The sequence below is a fragment of the Athene noctua genome, chromosome 1, assembly GCF_965140245.1.
Source record: "Athene noctua chromosome 1, bAthNoc1.hap1.1, whole genome shotgun sequence".
Classification (NCBI taxonomy): Eukaryota; Metazoa; Chordata; class Aves; order Strigiformes; family Strigidae; genus Athene; species Athene noctua.
Window position 1 is genome coordinate 245498574 of NC_134037.1, and position 21324 is coordinate 245519897.

General features: G+C 43.2%; 1 protein-coding gene across 1 annotated transcript; it reads right to left on the reverse strand.

The window, feature by feature from the left end:
* Window positions 1-1465: 1465 nt before the first annotated feature.
* On the reverse strand, window positions 1466-13229 carry IL17D (interleukin 17D). Its single transcript, XM_074932095.1, has 3 exons — window positions 12959-13229; window positions 12475-12785; window positions 1466-3458 (listed from the first exon to the last, which is right to left on the reverse strand). The coding sequence occupies exons 1-3, from the start codon at window positions 12971-12973 to the stop codon at window positions 3143-3145; spliced, it is 642 nt and encodes a 213-aa protein (XP_074788196.1). The 5' UTR covers window positions 12974-13229; the 3' UTR covers window positions 1466-3142.
* Window positions 13230-21324: the final 8095 nt, after the last annotated feature.

Below are 21324 nucleotides of genomic sequence, written 5' to 3' on the forward strand. Positions count from 1 at the left end.
GCAAATTAAAGGCAAGCCTGCAGCAGCTGTAACCAGAGGGCTAGAAGCTGGAAAATGTCACACCACAGTTGAAATAAAACTGATATAAATCCATGATGTGATGATCTCTTTAAAAAATAAAATTCCAAACAAACGTAAACTACATTTAATACTCAACCTCTTCCACACAAGTAATGTAGACAGGGGTTTATATAGGGAAGGATATTTTGAAAGTTAAGAAATGTTTGTGTGGCTAATAGTTCATGATGTTAAGCATTAACAAACAGTTGTTCACTAACCAATTATTATCGAAGTTGCTCACGCTACAAGGTAAACATAGCTTTTAAGAGACACCTAACCAGAAAGCTGGATCAGGAAGCAAATTGGCTCAGCTTCTGTCACAGAAGGGTGAGGATTAAAAGAGGAAAATGGGGCTTCTAAGTAAGATAATGTCAGGTTGCCTGTAACCATAGGAAGCTTTCTGCACTTGTTGCAGTATGATGAGAAGACCGTCGCCAACATATATGATCTATTGATCCCCTGGGGTTTTGCAGTTCTCTAACACTTTCCTTTCCGTCATCCAATTCCTGAAGCTGTATGTAAGCTAAAGCATCTGTTTTTCTGGACTAGTGAAACCAATTGTGTTCCATTTACCTGATCTTAGCCTGTGACTCCCAGGAATTCCCAGAACATACTCTAGTTACTCGAAAACCTCAAACCGATTCCATAATTTATGCCTGCAGGACAGAAGAGTTGCAACAGAAAGTGACATCTTTTTTTCTCCACATCATGCAAATAAATCCACGTGCTCTAGTAACTAATTTGTTGCAGACAGAGTTGTATAACAAAAGGGTATGGGCAGAGAGATGATTTTTGCTGGAGGGCAGTGTTTAGACCGAGCTTTAGCTGGTAGCCCTTCTGGGTATTTACTAAATGTTAAGGGCTGTGTGGTTTGGGATTTTTTTTTGGTGGTGGTGGTGGTGGTTTTTACTGCCTTTTACTGTGAAGACTTTGCTTTCTGTGCTGTGGATTCTGAAGGTACAACTTCATCCTATTTAAAGGCTGTGTGTGGAGAAAAAAACCCCACAATTTAACAGTGAAACCATAAGATCTTGGACTGCTGAAGCATCATCTAATGAAGTGTTTCTCCAGTTTTGCGGGTCTGCTTCCCTTTTGAGCCCCTCTGTCTTTGATTACCATTTCCCTCTTCTCAGAGGGTGAGAAGTTCTTCCACATTAGGAGGAAGGAAAAGTGGCTGTAATTGCTGCAAGTATTTACATTCTCCAGGGAACAGGTAACTACCTTTAATTGCTGGCAGCAGCTAGGCAATTAGCTGTTCTCGGAGTAGTATAAACACTTTATGACCTTCTTTGAACCCTTCTTTGAGATTCCCCTTGAGATAGAAGCATCACAATTTGAGGAAACACAGATCTGAAAACAACTAGAATTGTGGAAAAGACAAGAAATACGGTCATAAACTTCAATCTGACATTGTGATGGGAATCTTTTATTGGTTTCTGGAGTTCTTAAAGTTGCTTTAGGCTTTGTAAGAAGCTATACAGATTGCACCATAAAAATACTGTTATACTAGACTGAGTCATAAAGAGCACAGTCAATAATTATGCACCAAGACAAGGAGTTATCATATGATTTTCATTCTCCAATTAACTTCTATTTAATTCTGGTTAGCTTATAGTCTTTTCATTCTTCATCCAACGACACTCCAAAGAAGCGTGTGTTTGTGTAGTGCAGGGACTTTCTCCACTATGAATGAAGCCCAGTTTTGAGATTCTTGATGTAGCAAATACATTGCTGCATGTGATGTTCATTCTTTTTTGTAATGATATTGCAGTCATGAGCTGTAAAAGATACTCTCTGCTGTGCATTCAGAGATTTATCAACTTACTTTGGCGATTCTGGCCCTCAGAGGAGTTCTGTTCGTGCAAGGTATGCCTTGTTATTCCTGATTCTCATTCATAGACTGAGTCAACCTTCAGTCTCTTGTTCTGGAAACGCAAGTTTTTGTGTCTCTAGGGTTTCTGGTTAGGGCTTGCCACCAAGTTCCCGTAAACTGCAATGATGGAAGACTGCTCTTCCACAGACTAACCTCTTCTAAAGGTGATTGTCTGTTATGTGTAGCACAGGGGAAAATGAGTAACACTGACTGTATAAATCAGTTGGATTTAACAAATCTGGATTTGCTGGGACTCACCTCAATGACCTCATGCATCTAGAAGTCATGACCCAGCCTGTTAACTCATCTGCAGTGTACCTGAGATGAAGCCTATCCTTCGTACATAATTTCTTAAAATAGGGAATCTCCTCTCTGAACGTGAAAAAGGTTTTTGCCTTTCAACTGTACAGAATACAGTTTTCTCACAAGAAACAGTTAAGCAGTAACCATGAATGAAATCTAATACAGAATTCTTGGGACCCAAACTGTGTTTTATCTGATTGATATGTTCTGTGTAATTAGACTTAGTCCACACCAGAAAACTCCACTGCAGTTTTACAATATTCTAGCATGCTTTTTCTCAACACTTTTGTACCCTTTGCAAATTGGCAAGTTTAAAAATAGCAAACTCATGGAATATTGTTTCATGAATGACTCAAACTCAGCAAAGGTTTCCCTGGTGTAGTGTATAAATAGCCGAAGATATAACAGCCAAGAACACTGCTTAGACTTGAGATATGCAATACAAAGGAAGGCTCTCCCAGCCAGAGAAATTATCCTTTCAACTGCTGATTTGGCACATGTATGGCAACTGTGTGTTTTTTATATGAGTGTTTAAAAGTAGAGTATAAGAGATTCCTTAAAAATATCTACAACCAATAGTCTGCTATAGTAATAGCTAGCATGTCTTACAGTTGCATCCATCTTCTAAAATTTACTGTGAATAAGCAAAGATAAAATTCTGCTCTAAGATAAAAGAAAGCTACTTTGGAATTTGCAACAAATACTTACATGAACTAAAGAAGTTCTTAATATAAACTGTCATCTCTAATGATCTGAGTGGCTGGACAATCTTTCCATCTTATAACTGAAATAACTGTAAGTAGAAAAAGAGGGTAAGTCAGTGTGTTTGCTGCTGTGGTGCTGTTTCCTGAGATGGTGAAATGATGATGTGAAGCCAATACTGTAACACAACTCTTTACATATTCTTCATTCTGATGATGGCTTGTTCTGGCTTACCAGCAACTTCATTTCTTGCTTATCTATGCTGGAATTTACACTTTCGGCTTCTTTTTCTTGCTCAGGTACACAAGTGCAGCCCACTGGGATAGTGACATAATCTTCTGTGTAGACGTAACGGCCCCCAGCACAGGACGATGTGCGACGGAGGATGACTGTTGGCATGTACACAGGGGTGCTGCGGAAGTGAAAATTCTCCTCACCAAAGATCCCCATGAGGCAGCCTTTGCACAGACAGTATGCTTCAGGAATGTATTTAGGATATCTTGTGGGATCATATGAAATTCTACAGGGAAGTAAATAATAAAAATTCATTAGTATCTCTAAAAATAGATATATTAATCTGGAAAACATTATTACAATGCGATTTGACCATATAATGTTTTTGTTTTCTTTGCCAGGAAAAACAGCTGTAGCTGTTGCTGTCTGGCTTCTTGTTTGTGTACAGAAAAAACATGAACAGCTTATAGAACTGATTAGGTCCTACAGTGCACACTGAAGTATGAAGTGACTGGCTTTCCAAACTGTGAGATTCAAGGGTTTAAGCAGAGTTAAGTTTTGCATTTTGGACTGAATGGGTAAACAGAGCATTAAAAAGGACCCCAAGCATTTCCAAACTTTTGATCTGCCATGAGTTCTTCAAAACTTGGTACAAATCCTTGATAACATTAGTACTGCTGAAGCTATGACATGATGTTTTAAAATTTTATAATTTAAATATAATTAGACTGTACTATTATTTTTGCAATAGTTTTTGCTCTCTAGTATACTAGAGAGCAAACTTTCCTCTTGAAAACAGGACTCTATTTCTTTAATTCACCTCCACTGTCTCTTCCTCTAACCAGAGAAGAGTAACATTTGCATGCCCACCCTGAGATAAACTGCAAAGTTAATGGTTTTTTCTGCCCTCTCCTGCTACATTTTGAAGTAAAGAATTGCCCCAAACCTTCAAGAGCATAGCTTCTATTTTTTTTGTTGTTTTAGTTTGTTGTTTGACCCTTTCTTTTTCCTTATTAATGCCCGGTCTCTGGAAAATCCTGATTAGCAGAAAGGATTGTAACTTAAGTGAAGTATAGCTTGAATCAACAATGTCCAAGTTCCAACATTCCTCTCTGGATGTTGCTGGACGCAGAAACAAAGATGTGATACTATGGTCTCAAGTCATACAGATCCTGTCTGACCTGTAGTAATTGTTTTTAGCAGAGAGCAAAAGCTGATAAAGTCTGCTTGTTTTTTGAAATAAAAGACTAAGTACACAGTGGAGTATACATACTGGCATGTGTAGCCACGCTGCTTATTGTGCTGTTGATGTATTTGTTGCTTTGTTCTTTACTTGCTTTTCATGCTTATACTGGAAGTAATTGCTGGGCATGGCTGTAACTTGTATGTTATTACTAACTGTGTGTCATTATTATAGATGTTTGCACTTCCAGAAAAAGAGGAATTTTTAATATGTTTAGCTCCTCTCTTTGTACCTGTAAGCTTCCTCCAGATCACCTTTTACTCACACTGGTACAAAACTAGCCCTGCTTCAGCACAGGTTGCACTGTCCAGCTGTAGAGGGATGGCTGCTCTGTTTGGCTGGAGAAATGTTCAGCCCAGAAGCTCCACCAGCCACCTCTCCATGCTCCTCCCTGTCTCCCCTTTGGGATGATGCTGTCCTCACATATGTTATCAGAAGCACTTACTCACCTGTCAGGTAACAGAAAATCTTTTTCTACCCTTTCCCTGTGCTCCTACTTTCACAGAGTAAACAGTTAGACCTACAGACGGTGCCTAGCAGAAGTATCCTACAGGCTGTTACTGGCACACAGAGAGCATGAAGACACACTGGGACATGACCTAGTCCAAATGCCTCCATGAGACAAGCTCAGATATATTTGCCCATGTTTGTCCAGCCTGTTCTTAAAAACCTCCAGAGGAGATCCTCAGCCTGCCCAGAGGCTCTCTTGCGGTATTTCACATCCTTTTTACTTGCTACGTTTTCCTAACAGTGAAGCAGAGCATTTTTTTTCTTGCAAACTGCATCAACCATTTCCTGTGTTCGGATGGGAAATTACAGCAGCTGAGTCTAAAAAACTGAGTTACAGTCAAAGATTTGATATCAAAGAGTATGTTCAAGCCTGTAATGTTTACTGTGATGTGAAGTGCTGCAAAACCAGTAAAATTCTTGCACTGGGTTTTAAGCCATCCTCTACTTGGGATCAGGGTAGGACCACCATGCAGTAGATGAAGCGAGGCAACTACATTTAAAAAATTAATAAATTAAATACCTGTCATCAATATAATTATTTATGGGATGATACAAACTACTGAGTATACAGTGCCCCCTTCCCACAACAGTTTGAAAATAACCAATTTTGAAAACCACAATAGATTTTAAGTGATTCCTAAAATGTGTTTCCCCGGGTTTGTACCACTTCCTCGGGTATCAGAGTGTATAAGCCTTTTATCTTTTCAGGTTGCCTCTGTGGTGAGAAGAGGTTTCAGCTGTGGAAGAGGCAGGGTAAGTCTGCCTCGAGCTGTGATTGTGCCATTACTTCTAGTCAACAAAATCTGCGCTTGCCAAAACGGGCAGCCTGGCTCTCCCTCTTGCCTCTGACCCTGGGTTGATGCTCATGCTCTTCTGGTCACAGGACTGATCCCACTGAATTTGTCCCACTGAAGAGTAACTTCAGCAAAAGCTGGATTTTGGTCCTTCCGCTGTCTTGCCACATATACACAGAACCCTACACAAACAAGCCAGCATGAAGCTGTAGATGGGGGCAGAAGGGAGCTGCCCTTTTCAGAAGTATCACCAGTTTATCAGGTTAAAACAAATCTGGAATCACAGCTTCAGCCAAACAGAAACTTGACTATCCTGTCATCAAAGAGACATTGGGGTTTTTTGCAATGACCATATAATCTGGATTCTTTGTCTTTTTAAGAAGTTTGTTTTCCACACAGAAAAATGTGACCAGTTCTCTCATAGCCAGACATCTGTGATGTCACAGATATTTTTTGCAAAGCTTCTCTGTCCCATTTATACCTGCTTACTTTCCCCAGGAAATACCTTAATGTTACAGGATCTCACACCAATGTGAAATAAAATATCTGGTAGCCAGCAGAAGGAAAGAAAGTGGAATACAGGCTTTTCTACCGTGATACATTCTCATTTCAAACCCAAGTGTGAATAATTTCAGTGGTGGATTGTTAAACACACCATATGTCAAGCCATTGGTATTTCCTTTACTGTATTATCTCTAGCACCTGGTTTATGATGTTACTGGAAAGCATGAACATGCTTCTGGTTACAAACATAAGAGTTTTCACTAATAACAAGAGAACACTGTCACTGAAATCATGGTCTACAATAAACTTCCCCCTCCAAATTCCCCCATGGCGTAAGTCAGGTATAAATGAGGGGGTTTTGGAAGGATGGTGTGGTGTGTTTTTCTACTTTCCATAGAAGAATCTTACATTGCTAAGTCTGATGTAGATACCTCTATAATATGACAATTAAAAGGAATCAGAGAGGATCCAAACCCAAAGATGGATCCAAAACATAGACATAGTCTTGCATCTATACCAGAACTTTTAAGGCTGAAGACTCTAAGTAATGCCTCCTGAAATTAAATGCTGAACTCAAACATCACTAAACTTTGGAGCCATATCCAAGGTTTTGCATCTTCAGCTCAAACCTATTAAGAAATGCCATATAACTAAAGCCTCATTTTTATCTTTCTAGGCAACCCAGACTGATTTGGGTCTGAACTATTAACAGACACCAGTAACCTAGCCGTATAAATGCAGCTGCATGACCTGCTTCCTCTGCTTGCATGTGTTGAACATCATCACTCTGTGCATGTAATGACCACAGCCTCAGCTGCTGTAGTGTGATGCGTCTCCATTACTCCAAGCACTACAAGTCATATTTTTATGTCTTCTCCTAGAACAGGGCAAACACGTTTGATCAGGTTAATTAACTGGATAAAACAGGTTGATGATCCAGGTTCCCACTGACTCTTTTGTTTTGGGTGGACACAACAGAAGCAGCTGGGAAGAGTGGTGGGAGGACCAGAGAAGTGTAACTTTCCACTGGCACCCAAGTGTCCCCTGCACCCTTGTGTCATTTGCTGTGGCCACTGCCCAGACATTTTGATGAGGGTTGCCCTTGTCCTGTGAACTCAGGTTGCTAGTATGTAAGGCTAATTCTGCCTAGCCAGCACTCCTGATTTACAAATGACAGGAGCAGTGAGCTATGCCGAGCTGCTGTGTTTCAATCTGCTGGAACAAGAAGCAGGTTTGTACTGAACTGGAACTGCTAATGAAGTGTGACTAGTTCTAGGCTGCTTTTTCTTATGACCCAACGAGTGCTTTGAGAGCTCCCAGTGAAAAACAAACTTCCTGCCGTTTATGTACTAAGCCTGGAAACTCAAAAGTTTCTGTCAGAAGTAAAACTCTTGCAAAGACTTGACCTGTCTTGTCCTGTACTGCTACTTTCATATGTAGTGTTTTTAATAATATTATCACTTTGTAGTTTCCAAGCTTCTAAATCCAGTGGGTCAGATGCTATGCTGGGGCAGGCAGATACCGCTGACTCTTCAGAAAATCACTGTTAGCACTTGGCTAACAGCTGGATGTTATCAGAAGTCTAATAAGCAGATCATCATCCCTTTACTTTGCACTCTGAAACACAGGATTAAGAGCTAACAACTTTTTTTTCCCTCTTGGTAAGACATTTATTTCTCTATAGCAGGTGTTCTTTTGTTCACATTACGATTAGTTTGGTTTATATACAGGTAGTAAGTACAGTGCTTGCATAAAAACGTCTAGTGCTAACTGATTTCCTGAAGAGTTGTACAAATGTACTCAAATAAAAAGGACAGCAGTTCTGCATCCCCTTGTATTCTTTCCCTTGGCTGCATCTTTGGGATATGCACACTCTGCTACATGATAATGTTAAATCCTGGAAAATGTCTTGGATAAGGTCCTTGAAAATCACTGAAATATTATTTAAAGGAAAGCCCTCTTGCATGACTTTTTTCAAGAGCACTGCAGACAAGCTTGGCTTTTACCAGTAAAAAAAGACTTGCCTGTATTACTTTTATTAAGATTTTATGTAGATTAGCCCAAACCAAGGATGCTTATAAACGGAAACAAATTTTTGAAAAGCAGAAAAAACAAGCTGGGCAATGCTTGAGCGAGGGACTAGCTAACGTGGGATTTCATGATCAGATCAACACCAAGAATAAAAGTTAAATCACTGTAAATAAACTTTTAGTAAATGCAGGATTAGGCCCTAGAGACAGACACGGAAGCCATGAGATTTGGAAATTCTGAAATGGAAATTACTTCTTGAATACACATAAAGAATTTTAGCTAAATTTCTGCAGGTGTGTTTGCAGAAGGCTCTGAATATATTCCTACAAACTAGCTATGAATGCTATTATAACCTTAAGACAACAGAGAATAAAAACAGCGCTGATGTAGACAGCTGGTTAATGAATGGAACCTCTGCTCTGTAGCACCGTGAATGGAATCACAAATCAACACTACCTGTAAACATGCTGTTGACTTCAGTAGGATCCGATTTTTTCAAGTATTACTCTGAGCTTTATGATCAGACCCTGCAAATGTTTAGGCATGCATTTAAAATTAATGGCTCTTGTCCATGAGCAACTTGTGTGTGCATCTCTGGAGCTGAGCTTGCATTGGTAAAGATTCACCGTGATTATGGTTTCTCTAAATTTTAAGCAGCAGCACCCATCCTGTGCTGTCGGCAGGGATCTGTAGGTGGTAAGACAACTGTGAACCATACCAATTGCCAAGGACCTTGTCAGTACCTCCTCGTACAAGCAGGCTTTCTGGATTTCATTGGCTGTCCATGTAATACTGCTAAAAAGGACAAGCAACTCCTGGACAGATGTCACAAACTGGCACACAGTTGGCCTGATGATTTCATGCCATGATGGTTTCATGGCAAAGCTTCTGCCGCTGGCTCTATTTTTGTAAAATCCTGAGTAATTCTTAGACCAACTCCCTGAAGTACTAAGCAAACCCAGTATGCTCAAGATTTCACTCGACTGACTCAAGGGAACTCTGCTGTCTATAGCTCTGCAGGGTAAAGAGCAATTCATGTGATTAAACTTTGTGCCCTGAGTTATATACTGATCTCCTGTGGCCATCAAGATGGAATTTCAGTATCAGGCAGGTGAGCTAGTATTTTCCCCCTAACTTTTGCCTCAAATACTGACTGTTGGTTGCTTCCAGCAGCAGGATCGCAGACCAGAGGGATCTGAGGTGCAATCCATGTGCAACTCCCGTGTCTTTGGGTTGTAGCAAGCCAAAAATGATGTAAGTCTTGTTTTTTTGTATAACCAAATTAAAGACCAAGTAATAGAAAATAAATAGTAAGCACAGAACAAAGGCAAGGAAAGAAGCCACACAAAGATTAGCTGTACTTTGAGCCAAGCAAACCTAATTCTTCCTCACTAAACAGAATGACAAACTTGAATATATGCAATGCAGCAGAGTGAATGGTATACACAGATCCCAAGTAATAGATTTGATTCTTTCTCACAAATGCCAATATGAAAAAATTTCAGTTGACTTGAACTGAATGGTCATGTGAGCAGAAGAATTACAAGAAGCAGTGTTAAACAGCTGGGAACAGGTGCCTAGGGAGATATGCAGGGTGAGGTAAGTAGAGCCAGACAATATCTTTATTATTAATGACCTGGAATAGGGAGTATAAACAGTATGTTAATGACATCTGCAGATGGTAACAATGGGAACTGCTACAACACCAATGAAGACAGAGAAACACAGGAGATATCTCAGACTTTAAAATGAAGGTCAAAAAGAAAAAAAGACCCTTTGTGCACAGAGCAGAAATCAATTGCACTGTAACTCTTTAGGGGCAGAAAAGAAGTTGGAGAGCAGGATGTCTGTGAGACGCTGAATCAGGGTTCAAATAGTCAAATTCATGCTTTGAGGCGTGTCCTACCAGGGTGTACAAGAGGGGGCTGCCTACAGTGACTTAATTTCTGGGCATTCACTACTAGAACAACTCTGGTGATTTAAAGGCAGTTCAGGAGACAGCAATGAAAAAGATGAGTGAAGGGGAGCAACTCAATGAGGAAGAATTAAATGTATGTAGGCTTGCCAAGAAAGTTCTGTGTTAAAGGAGAGAGCTGTATGCAGTTTTTCAGCATAACAGCCCTGCGATGGAGAAGAAATTGTTGGGATCTTAGAAGTGGAATTGGTTAACCATTGACAAGACGTAATGTGCCATTACTTGCAACCTTTAATGGAGAGTTGCATGTCTTTTCAAAGATACACAGTAGCTCTAATCAGATTTGGGAGCTTGCTGCCAGGGTGAACACTGCAGATCAGACCAGACCTTCATAATGCTTTTATCTGGTTTTAAATTCTATGAAATAGCAGGTTGTAATAACAAATGCACATTCCTGTTCATAATGAGCAATTTTATATTTTATACTTCCATTCCACATCTTGCCATGGCTGTTGCTGTCTCACTGCACACTAATGATACAGTAAAAATACAGTCAAGAAAAAAAGCTGTAACTGTTAACTATGACAGTGTACTGAGGCCTCTTCACCCTAGAGAAACAATATTTACACTAAATGTAATTTTAGATTTTGTCTTTAATGGCGTAGTACTTCTGTTTCATTATCTTTTAAAATTTCTAGCTTGAAGATGTCATCATGTTACTTGTATGTGAATGGTTTGTGGCCTGTTTGAAAACATTTTGATGAAAAGTACAGTGGATTTACAGTTTCTTAATAAGCTTTTTGTAAGCCAGGCCCAAAATGGCAGCTGGTTCTCTGTTAAGTAAACCTATAGGGAGCTCCTACTGAAAATAAATGAGATGCCCAATGAGATGTGAGCATGGAAGGCACTATTTTCAGGTCAGAAGAACAATTTTCTGATAGTATTTGGCAAGACCAACGTAAAAAATACCTGAGCCTAATGCTAGGTGTTCTATTCAACATTCAAACAAGCTTTTTGCCCGCTTAGGTAGCTTAAAAAATCCTCAGTCTGCTTACAGAAAATGTATTACTAAAAATACTATTTCTAAAAATACTTTGTTTATGAAAGGCTTATTGAGCAAATAAACCATTTTTCTCTCAATAGGATTACTTCTTAAACTAAAAGTGGGCTAAAACCATGCCACAAAATAAATGTTTATTGGAGATCACTAACAAGGAAATATTCAAGTTTGCTGAATACACAGTAACTGCATCAAGGTATATACAAAGGATAATGTACAGAAAGTAGCAAGAAAGTCAGTTACTTTTAAGTCTGTGCATGTTTTATCTTCCTGTTGTCTGCAGTGTCTTTACAGCAAGCCGAAAACAGAGAACCAAATTCTGTCAGTCTTACTCAGACAAAACTACCAGAAGACTTGATAGTGAGAATGTGATAAACACGCTGGCTTTAGTGTTCTAGATCAGTGGTTTCCAAGCTTTTCCAGAGTTGTCTACAGAAGTGCAGAAAATTGTTTCGTGTATTAACCAGCCTAACAACAGATTTGCTTTACTAAGGTATTTTTGTGCCCCCTTAAAAAGAGTCAGTCAGCCCCTGTTCCACCCCAGGGGAGGGGGGTTTGCAAAGCATGGGCTGAAAATACAGATGTAGAAAATGGCAGTACTCGTTCCTTGCCTATGCTTCTACAGCAAACTGGCGAGTAAGCCCTTGGGAGTGTTTGCAGCGGGGTAAGTGAAGATGCGGCTCTGCTGGTCTGTGACAAGAGCACACACTCTGCTCTGATGTACCCCCGAAACCAGCACAGCGCCGGGGAAAGCATCTGAGCCCCTCTGGGGCTGCCAGGGGGGCCGGAGGGGCTTTCTTGGTGATGGTCCTTTACTGAGGGTCCTCTCAGTGAGCTTCACGTATGACAATTTGCCAAAAGTGCCTTTTTGAGGGGTGGTCTGTGCCCCCGGGAGGGGGTGTGTGCGTCGGCTCCAGCTCACAGCTTGCGCCACCTCACTCACGTTTCGCCTCTCTTTCTGCTCGTCAGACAGCCTCTCAGACGAGCAGGTTTTGCATCTCTGCCTTACACGTGCCTCTTTACACTTCTGCCTTAACACCGCTCGTGAGGCCGCTGCTCGGGGCCGCCGCCGTCCCACGGCCGCCCCCAGGGCGCTGCGCGGGGAGGGCGCTGAAGCCCCGGGCACGCGTGGCGCCGCGGGTCCCGCACGGGGGAACCGGCTCTCTTCAGCCCGCCGGGACGCGGGCACCGCTTCGCCCCTAGACGCGGCCGGACCCCCCCTTCCCCGCGGCGCCCCGGAGTCACCTGTAGGCCCAGGGCGAGGCGCTGCGCAGGTTGACGGGGAGCCGGAACCTCTTGTCGCCGGCCGGCCGGCCGCCGGCGGGGCAGCTGGCGTTGTGCTGGCGGCCCGGCGGCTCGGGCTGCAGGGTGTGGTGGAAGGCGCTGAGCATGCCCGCCGCCAGCCGCCCGTACAGCTGCTCCAGCAGCTCCTCGGGCCGCTCGCCGCAGGTCCGGGTCCGCGCCGGCCGCTTGGGCGCCCTGGCGGCCTCCGGGCGGAGCGGGAGCGGGAGCGGGAGCAGCGCCGCGCACAGCAGCGCCGCCAGCGCCGCCCGCACCTGCAACGACGCCGCCGTCAGCGGGGCTGGGACCGGGCGCGCCCCCCCCACACCCCTCACACGCGCCCGCCGGGCCCCGGAGCCCCCCGCCCCGGGGTCGGGGCGCTCCCCTCCGCCCCCCCCCCCGCCCTCCCCGGGGCGCCCTGCCCCGGCCCCGGCCCGCAGCGCCTTACCCTGCCTCGCTGCATGGCCGTCGGGCGGCTCGGGGAAGCTGAGGAGAGCGGCGGGCTGCGGAGCCGCGCCGTGCCACTGGCTCTCTCGGCGGAGGAGCTGTTGGAAAAGTGCCCCGCTCCTCACTGCATCTCCCCTGGCCTCGCATGCCAGGAACATTTTAGGCGCTCACGGAGGAGGCGAGCGCTCAGCGCCGGGAGCCGGCCGGTGCCGCACTCGGCACGGCCCCGCCACCCTGCCCCGCTGCCCCCGGCCACCGGGGAGAGCCCCGCGGTCGCGCCCGCTCCGCCACCGGCCGCTGCCCAGCCCCGCGGCTCTCCCTGCGGGCTGGGCGGCGGCGGGGCCCCTCGCCGGCGGCGGGCCCGGCCCGCGCCCTCCTCTGCTCTGTCCGGAGCCGAGCGCGCTCCCTTCCACCACCTCCGCGGCAGGGAGACGAGCCGGGCCCTCCTCAGGCCCGCTGGGCCCCTGAACCTCGAGTGGGACCCACCGGGCCAGGGCACGAGGTCGAGGCAGAGCCAGGATGGTTTTGGCCCAGTCGGAGCCAGAGGGTCAAGGCCGATGAGAGAATATGTGGGGATTTACAGCTGAGAACGGCACAACTCCGGCCGTGTCACTGCAGCTGAGGAGGGGAGTGCTGCAGTCCGCACCCCCTTATAGCAGTGGCACTGTCCCTTGGGGGGGTTTGGGATCTCCAACGAGCCCTGCTCCAGGTAGCACCTCTGGTTTGCTTCCCCAGAGACAGCCCCGCTGTGTTGTTTCTGCAGCAGACACTGGGGTGGTTTGTGTCCCGCGTGAAGACGGGGCTGGCAAACGTGAGGAGGCCGCTTCGAGCTGTCTCTAGAGGCCTCATCCACCCGTTCTTCCTGCTGGGGTGACCTACAGCAGACACCCGCTACGATGTCACTCTCTGCTGACTTAAAACGAAGCCTACTTCAGAAGGTGAGAAACTTGCATTGTACGTCTCTAAATGACAGTGAGGTGAGTCTAATCACTTCTCTGTCCATTGTGTGCTGGTTTACCAGTACTGTTAACAGACACATCACGCGATATATTCAGGGTCTCTGACACAACCCACAAAAATAAGCATCTGTAGTACTCTGGGTAATAAAAGATGCAGTCCACTGAAATGGTTTGCACTAAAAACAGCCCTTTGAATTTATCACTTGAATCAAATATTTGGGGCACTAGGATTAAGCCCCGCACATCTATCAAGGCATTTAGTATAAGGATGGTTAAATATGAAAATACTAATCTGGAATAAGGGAAGGTAGGTTCAAAAGTCATACAAGGACTGTGAAACCCCAGCTTGGAACCACAGAAATGCAGGACATCAGTTTCATAGACCAGGCTTGAATTGAAACGGAATGACCTGGCATTCATAACGTGATAAAGTGACTTGATTTCATGGTTTCTGAAAAGTCATTGAGTTGAGTCTAACAGTGATTTTTAGTGGTTTTGGTACCTTATGCATCACAGGTCAGTATCACTCGTGAGCAGTATCTTAATCTTGAACTCTATAAACTTTGAATCAGGTTTTGACTCTGAGGAAGGACTTTGTTTCAAACTGAATTAAAAACTCTCCATTGCAGCTGTACCTTCAGGCAGCAGACTGAAGCAAGGCAGCTGCCCATTTAGCTCAGCCCAGTCTACCCCGAGCTCTATGCTGCACCTGGCCTTGTTGTTACTTCAACACCTTTGAGTGATGTGTGGCAACATGACAAATCATTATCATCATAGATGTTTTTATATTACTCTTCCTATGATAAACCAGTATCTTTCATCAATGCTTTCTGAGGAGCATGAGCATGTCACACTTGGCTTTGCAAAACATTATCTTTATGCACTTCCTTTATATGCATTGACATTTGCGGGAGGAGTCTGCCTCAGAAAATCAGAGCAGAAGGAGAGGAAACAATGGCACAGACATTAAATTGGCAATGCGTTTTAGGCTTTGAGTCTTTATTCTAATTCTGTCCACTAGTTGCATCATGTTGTCTGATTAGCAGTCTCATTGATTCAGATAATAAGAATCACAGAAGATGAGATTCCATTACACGGGAATTGAAAGAGCGCTGTGCTGGCTCTCATGGCATAGTCTACCCCAGAGACATCTGAGTCATAAAAAATTTACTTATACACTTTGGCAAAACTTAAGTTCTTCCATGACTTTGAGAAGTTACTAAGATATTACTAAGGTTCATTGTCATTTACTTGATTTATAATTTTCTCAGAATTTGAGGGAATTTAAGATATCTATATAATGAAATACTGAGAAAAAATCTTTAGTAATAAAACGTCTGTCCTGCCTTTGATGCAATATATGATAATATTTCAATCAATAAATCCAGAATAGCAGCCATATGCACCTTTATGTGATTCTATAGGGATTTAAACAGGTCATGGCTGTTTTCTAAGAGAAAACAGACAAGGCAGTGTGATGTTTTCCTTTGTTGACTTCAGGTGAAAATTTCCAGTGGCAGAGCACAGAGCATCCTGCCCATGCCCTTGACAACAGCTGACCCAGTGGTGAGGTCGGTATGGAGCCCACAGACTGTCCTGCCTCATCCTGCTGGCTGAAGGACGTGACTCTTTGCTCTTTGTGATGGCACCAAGGTGCCATTTTGTAAAACATGACCCACTTGTTTTCATATGCTCTGTGATTAGCTCACAGCCATTTCTCGACACCAGCCACCTCTTTCTGTCAGCCATAGAAGGGTCTCAGAGGGGGAAATCCCCTCCCACAACATGCACAGAGGCCAGCAAGTTGTTTCAGGTAACATTTTATGGCAGATAGTTGCCATTTCTGACAGTCTCATGGCCCACATGTTTTCATCTGGCCTGTGGCTGACTGGCAGGATCAGCCAGCCCTTACAGCTTTCCCAGCAGTAGGTGACAACAGGAAGCCCTTGCCCACTGCATACATGGCGATTGCCGTTGTTCATGATGTCATAGCCCACGTGTTTCACACTGTTTCCGACTGTGCTCAGACAGTTGTCATGGTTTGAAATCATCATACCCACATGATCTCAGACCACTCTCTGACTGGCTCCCCACTTCCTTTATGTCAGGAAGTGTCTCTGGATAATATACAGATTTATAGAGAGAGATTTCCACACGTATATATGGACAAGTTTCCCCCAAAAGACCACATGAACTGGAACCAGCCAGTTAGTTTATGAATAAGAAAACTTTATTTTGAGAGAAGTTTCACACAGAGTGTAGGTGGTGCAGAGCGCCCCTCATCCAGGCTGTCAGGAGCTCCCAGCTGCCTGTGAGACTGTGCTGCAGTAAAGACTGAGACTGTAAAAGACAGGGTAATATCAACAGGATTATCAACCGGAGCAGCCACCCTCCACTGCCATGGGCAGCCCCTGTCTCCCTGCCTGGGGCTCTCCCAGCCTCAGGTGAAGGCTGTCAGTCCCACATCTCCCAGGCAGCCAGGAGACACCCATCCCGGGCTGGCTGTGTCACCAACCCCGTGGTGACAGAAATAATGACTAATGTCTTCTATGACTGTAGAGGAAATCTTTATGTTAAAACACAACTGGTTTCAGCCCCTAACACACTTTCATACATACAAACCTCAAAATGCATGTAGGTAGTCCACCGAGCAGTCAGGCACTGACACCTATATCCAGAGTCTGTCCAGGATGCCTTGCAATGACATGGAGGACAAGGGGCAGGCACCACTCTTCAAGCCTCTTCCCTTCACTCACTGACTGAGTTATTCTTAGGAGGGTGCTGCTTTTGGATGTGTCTCATTGTACTCATCAGGAGCTGACAGTGATTAATCTCTGGATTGTGTCCCACCTCTTGGGACCCCTAATTGGGAGTTAGTCAGTGTCCCTGCTTCAGATCTGGTTGTCCTGAGAAACTGAAGGTAGATGTGTGCTGGGATCTTGACGACCTGCTATTGTAGATGTCAACAACACATACTGTTTTCATAGCCCTCCTCCTGCTGGTATTTTTCACCCATGTGTTCACATTTCCTTATCAGTCATATCAATATAAACATTTTTATTACGATGTTCTAGATCCTTAGAAGATTTCTGAACTTTTGTTTTCTAATACATTGTAAGCACTTTTGTACCTGCTGTTAAAAAATGGCAGCTACTTTTTATGGTTCATAAGTGTTCTTCTTAATAGTCTCCCAAGATTCTGGTGTTGCCCTTAGTGTTTCAACAATGTGTTACTGTAAACTTTCCACTTTCCTGGCCCAGAATGTTTTACAAATTAAGATAGCAGTTCACCTTCTATGCAATCATTTCATCTATGAATTCTAATATGATCCCATCTTCACATACTATTTTGCTGGATTCCAGTGAGCTTCATGGTGTGCCTTACTGTTTCTCATCCTCCTTTACTCGCCTTACATTATCCCTTTTTAACCAAAACAAAGGGGAAAAGTTTGAGAGGAAAAGAAACATGCCACTCATAGAAGAGACAGAAGGAAACCTACTGAGTAGTAGAAAAACTATTTCTTTCACCTTTACATAATATTCTAAATGCTCTTTCTGGGGGTTGTTACGCAACGTTTATACTTGGGTGTGGCAGCTGCCTCGCTCCTGTGATTATCACCATTGTAATCAATGCTAGGTAGTTAATAAATTCAGTTCCACAAAACGCTGCTATAGGATGTTCAAAAGAAAATTGAGCTGTGCAAGAATAAGGCAGACATTTTTAGTGAGCTCATATTAGTAAGAAGAAACATTTACTGCACATTATTTTGTCAGAGAGAGTTTCATGCAATGTTAAGCACTGAAATGTACAAAAACCACGCAAGGTTCGTATCTTCAGTCCTATATTGTTACTAACAGATGAAGAAAAATATGTCATAGCAGGAGAAAAAATCCTACTCAAATACATTATCATCAGACCATTAAGATAATTTAGAAAGTTGTTTCTGAACCATTAACATGGTCATGAAAACCTGGCAGTAGGTGTAAGACTGTAGCCTTCCCAGACATATTAATCACCAATGAGCAACCTTGTGGGGACTTTCCCTTCCTTGTTTTCTTCCACAGCAGCCTTGGCATGACAGCCAATTCCAGATACTATCGTTCACACATAAATAAAACACATTATTAGGACAAACATTATTAATGATGCCACTGTAATGTGCTTGTCACTGCACTGATACAGTTGCCCTACACTGGCATATTCCAAATGCTCATCCCCATCTTGCTACAGCAGCGCACATTAACAAGGTCCCATCTCCATCTGAAATAGTGATGTGAAAAACATTTGAAAATCATCATATAGGTCTTCAAGTTGAACAACTTATATTGTTGCATGGAACAAACATTCAGCTGTCATCACCAGCAGGTATAAATCTTCAGACAGAGAATTAAATTACTCCCCAAAGATGTCCTTCTCCTTGACATTCTGTTTGCAGATAACCTGTCACCCACACTGCTGATTCTGTTCCCATTCCCTCTTCCCTGCATTTGTAAGCATTGTAATACCACTTTGCAGGTTCTATGGCATAGCATCTTCTACAGCAGGATCTTAGCATATTTAGCTTTGCAAAACTGAATTCTTACAAAGTGGAGAATCCTTAATGCCTTCATTTTGCAAAGGTGGAATGGAAACTGAGGAGCAAACAGATTAAAAATGGCCTTTCTATTGAAAAGCTGAGAATCAATGCCTTTGAAATCAAGAACAATCAAAGCTTGGCAAATTAGATTAATTTCTTGCGGTCTCATACTACACTTGCAAAGGAACCAAGAAGAGAAACAGCCCTTCATCATGTTTATCTTTTCTTTGTACAGCTTTCAATTTCCACATTACTGTAGAACAGCTTTGTTTTAAAAGCAATGAGTTATGCAGTCTGTAGTGAAGGATGTTCAGGGTGAAACATGAAATGTGTGAATAAGAATGCTTTGCTTTGATACTGTGGAGTTAGGCTTGTTTATAAATAAATGAAATACTACCCAGGTAATCATTTATATTTGGCTATTTATGCTGCCAAGATGCTCATCACCAGGGTAACCAACTCTTCACAGAGAGTTCACAGCCTCTACTCAAGAGGCTACTCTCAAAGGATTTTTTTCCCTGTCCACTTTTGAAGCAGTAATAGACACAGAAGACTCTAGAGAGAATCAAGTAGACAAATGTCTGTCTCAAGGGATAGAATTGCTGTGATTACTTTCCACCTTTATACATGGAAAATGAATTTCTGTATGTTTCGTAAAGTGACAGTGACTCAAAGGGTCATTACCAGAGACCCTGCTGCACAAGAGACATTTTTCACACATGTAAAGAGAAAGGTAACTTTGTATCTAACTGAATTCAGCGCATCCTGAAGACTTACATATCTCAGGTTGAGTGGTCAATTGAGGATTTCTTAATATGGTGATGAATAAATTTTTGATGATAATACAAGCTAAAATAGCTCACCAGTCAGTTCCTCAAGAAGATTAACATTTTCCTAGGTTTAATGCTGCTGCCCTCCTAAGATAAAAAAACAAATAAACTAATATAATAGCAGCCCTACTGCATTTACCACAACTTTATTCAAGAGTTTTAAATGATCTACTAATTCCAGAATGATAAACACAAAATCAGGGTTTAAATGGCACCAGAAGCACGTATCTGCAGTAGGGCTTCTGGAGATGGAGTCTGTTTTGCACAACTAAACCTGCCTAAAGGAGATGCACAGACAGGAACAATACAGTAGAAACTACACTAGGAGAAGACTGAACTAGTCAAAGAAATTCCATAGGTTTAATTGGTTGGTTCCAGAAAGGAGGAACGGGCTGTAATGAAAATAAAAGAGGAAGATGGCAGCATATCAAAGGTTTTCAAGTGGGAAGGAGGAAAACACATGCGTTCTAATGATACTACCAGAGGAAGGTGAAAGATTTTCTATTAACTTAAAAGAAAAGAATGGATGGTAGACAGACCAAAACAGCTGGGATAAACATAATACCCACAAGTTACCTGTATATCTTACTGCCCTAAAATAAACAGTTGAAAACAGAAGCTTTCTTGGACATCCTAGGACCCTTAAGTCTTATTAGGGCTATCTCCAAAAATGGAATGAAACAATAAATCCTAGCCTCCAAAAATCTGTAAATCAAGCATGTGCTTGGGGAAAGGGGGCGGTTCTAAATGTTTCTGCTTGAATTTCTGGGGTGAAGGTAGAATTATTTAGCTCATCAAGTGTTTCCATTCCTGCAGTTTCTGAGACCTATTGCAGGACTGAGGGCATTCTACATGGCAGCAGGGAACACAACTCACATTGCACCTGAGCTAAATGCTAACCAAGCTACCTCCAGGATGAGGGCAGGGTCATCACATCACTATAGCACAATAATCATGTATAACCCAGATAATTATCTTAGACACAGCCCCCCACTGGCATGGCCGCGCTTCCTTTGAGACCCGAGCTGCCTGAATCATGCAGGTGTGTGCACACAGCTTCTTCCCCACCCCGAACATATTCCAGTTATATTAGTCCTTATCAGGGATCACTCTTTGAGTCCAGGTGGGATGTCACATCTTGTGTTCCCTCACACAGAACATCTCACACAGCAGAAAGAGGAGGCTGCACCAAAGCTGCTTATGGAGAATGGTTCCTGGCCCAGGCTAACCTTTGGGTCATGCAAGGGAATTGTCTGGGAGATGGCTAATAGTGACGGGTCAAAACTGTACTGGAGAGCGTGCTACTGGTCTTACAGTGCAAATGGTTACACGTCAGCTCCTCTGCTCTGGGCCTGACCTGGCAATATTGCAGTTCTAGTAGAGACGTACCCACAGTTAACATGGTTTTGAAGGAGACGAACCTGGGCTAAATCATTTTGACTATCAGCAGGACTTATTCTTCCACTGTTGGAGCTGGATCACATGGCTTTCTGTCAGTTCAGAACAAGCTCAACTGTGCTTGCAAAATAACATGCAAATACATCATAACCCAGAGCATTATATAATCAGATCCTCATGCTATAGGAAATAACATGTTCCAGAAGTTCCTTGGAATTTGTGCAACAGTGGAACAAAAGTGCAATTCTGTTTGTAAAACATAAATTTTTACATGGTGTACAGTTAGGCATCTGGTCAAACCCAACCAAGAAAACTGCTGCTAATGAAAATCTCTCTGATGTCTGTAGGAGTGTTTCTACAAAGTCATGAACCATATCCCAAATTGTTCGTAACTCGTACCACTTTATCATGGACGCATCTGTGCAATTGCAGTGTTTGATTAGATGCTCTACTCAAATGGTTTTGTGTTAGCAGACCATGACAGTATCCTGCCTGTCTTCTTCTTTCTGCCATGGTCCCAAATACTTTCTCCCGCTGTGATTAGTCAGATACCTCATTCCACTGCAGTCTGTAGCTGCACTTGCTCCCTCCTGCCTGGCACGTT

Bases quoted from the DNA above. Each gene is read 5' to 3' on its own strand.
- IL17D (XM_074932095.1), bottom strand. The intron at 3,459-12,474 runs GTGACTCCGGGG...ACTTCCCTGTAG, and splicing joins GCCTCGCCCTGGGCCTACAG to AATTTCATATGATCCCACAA.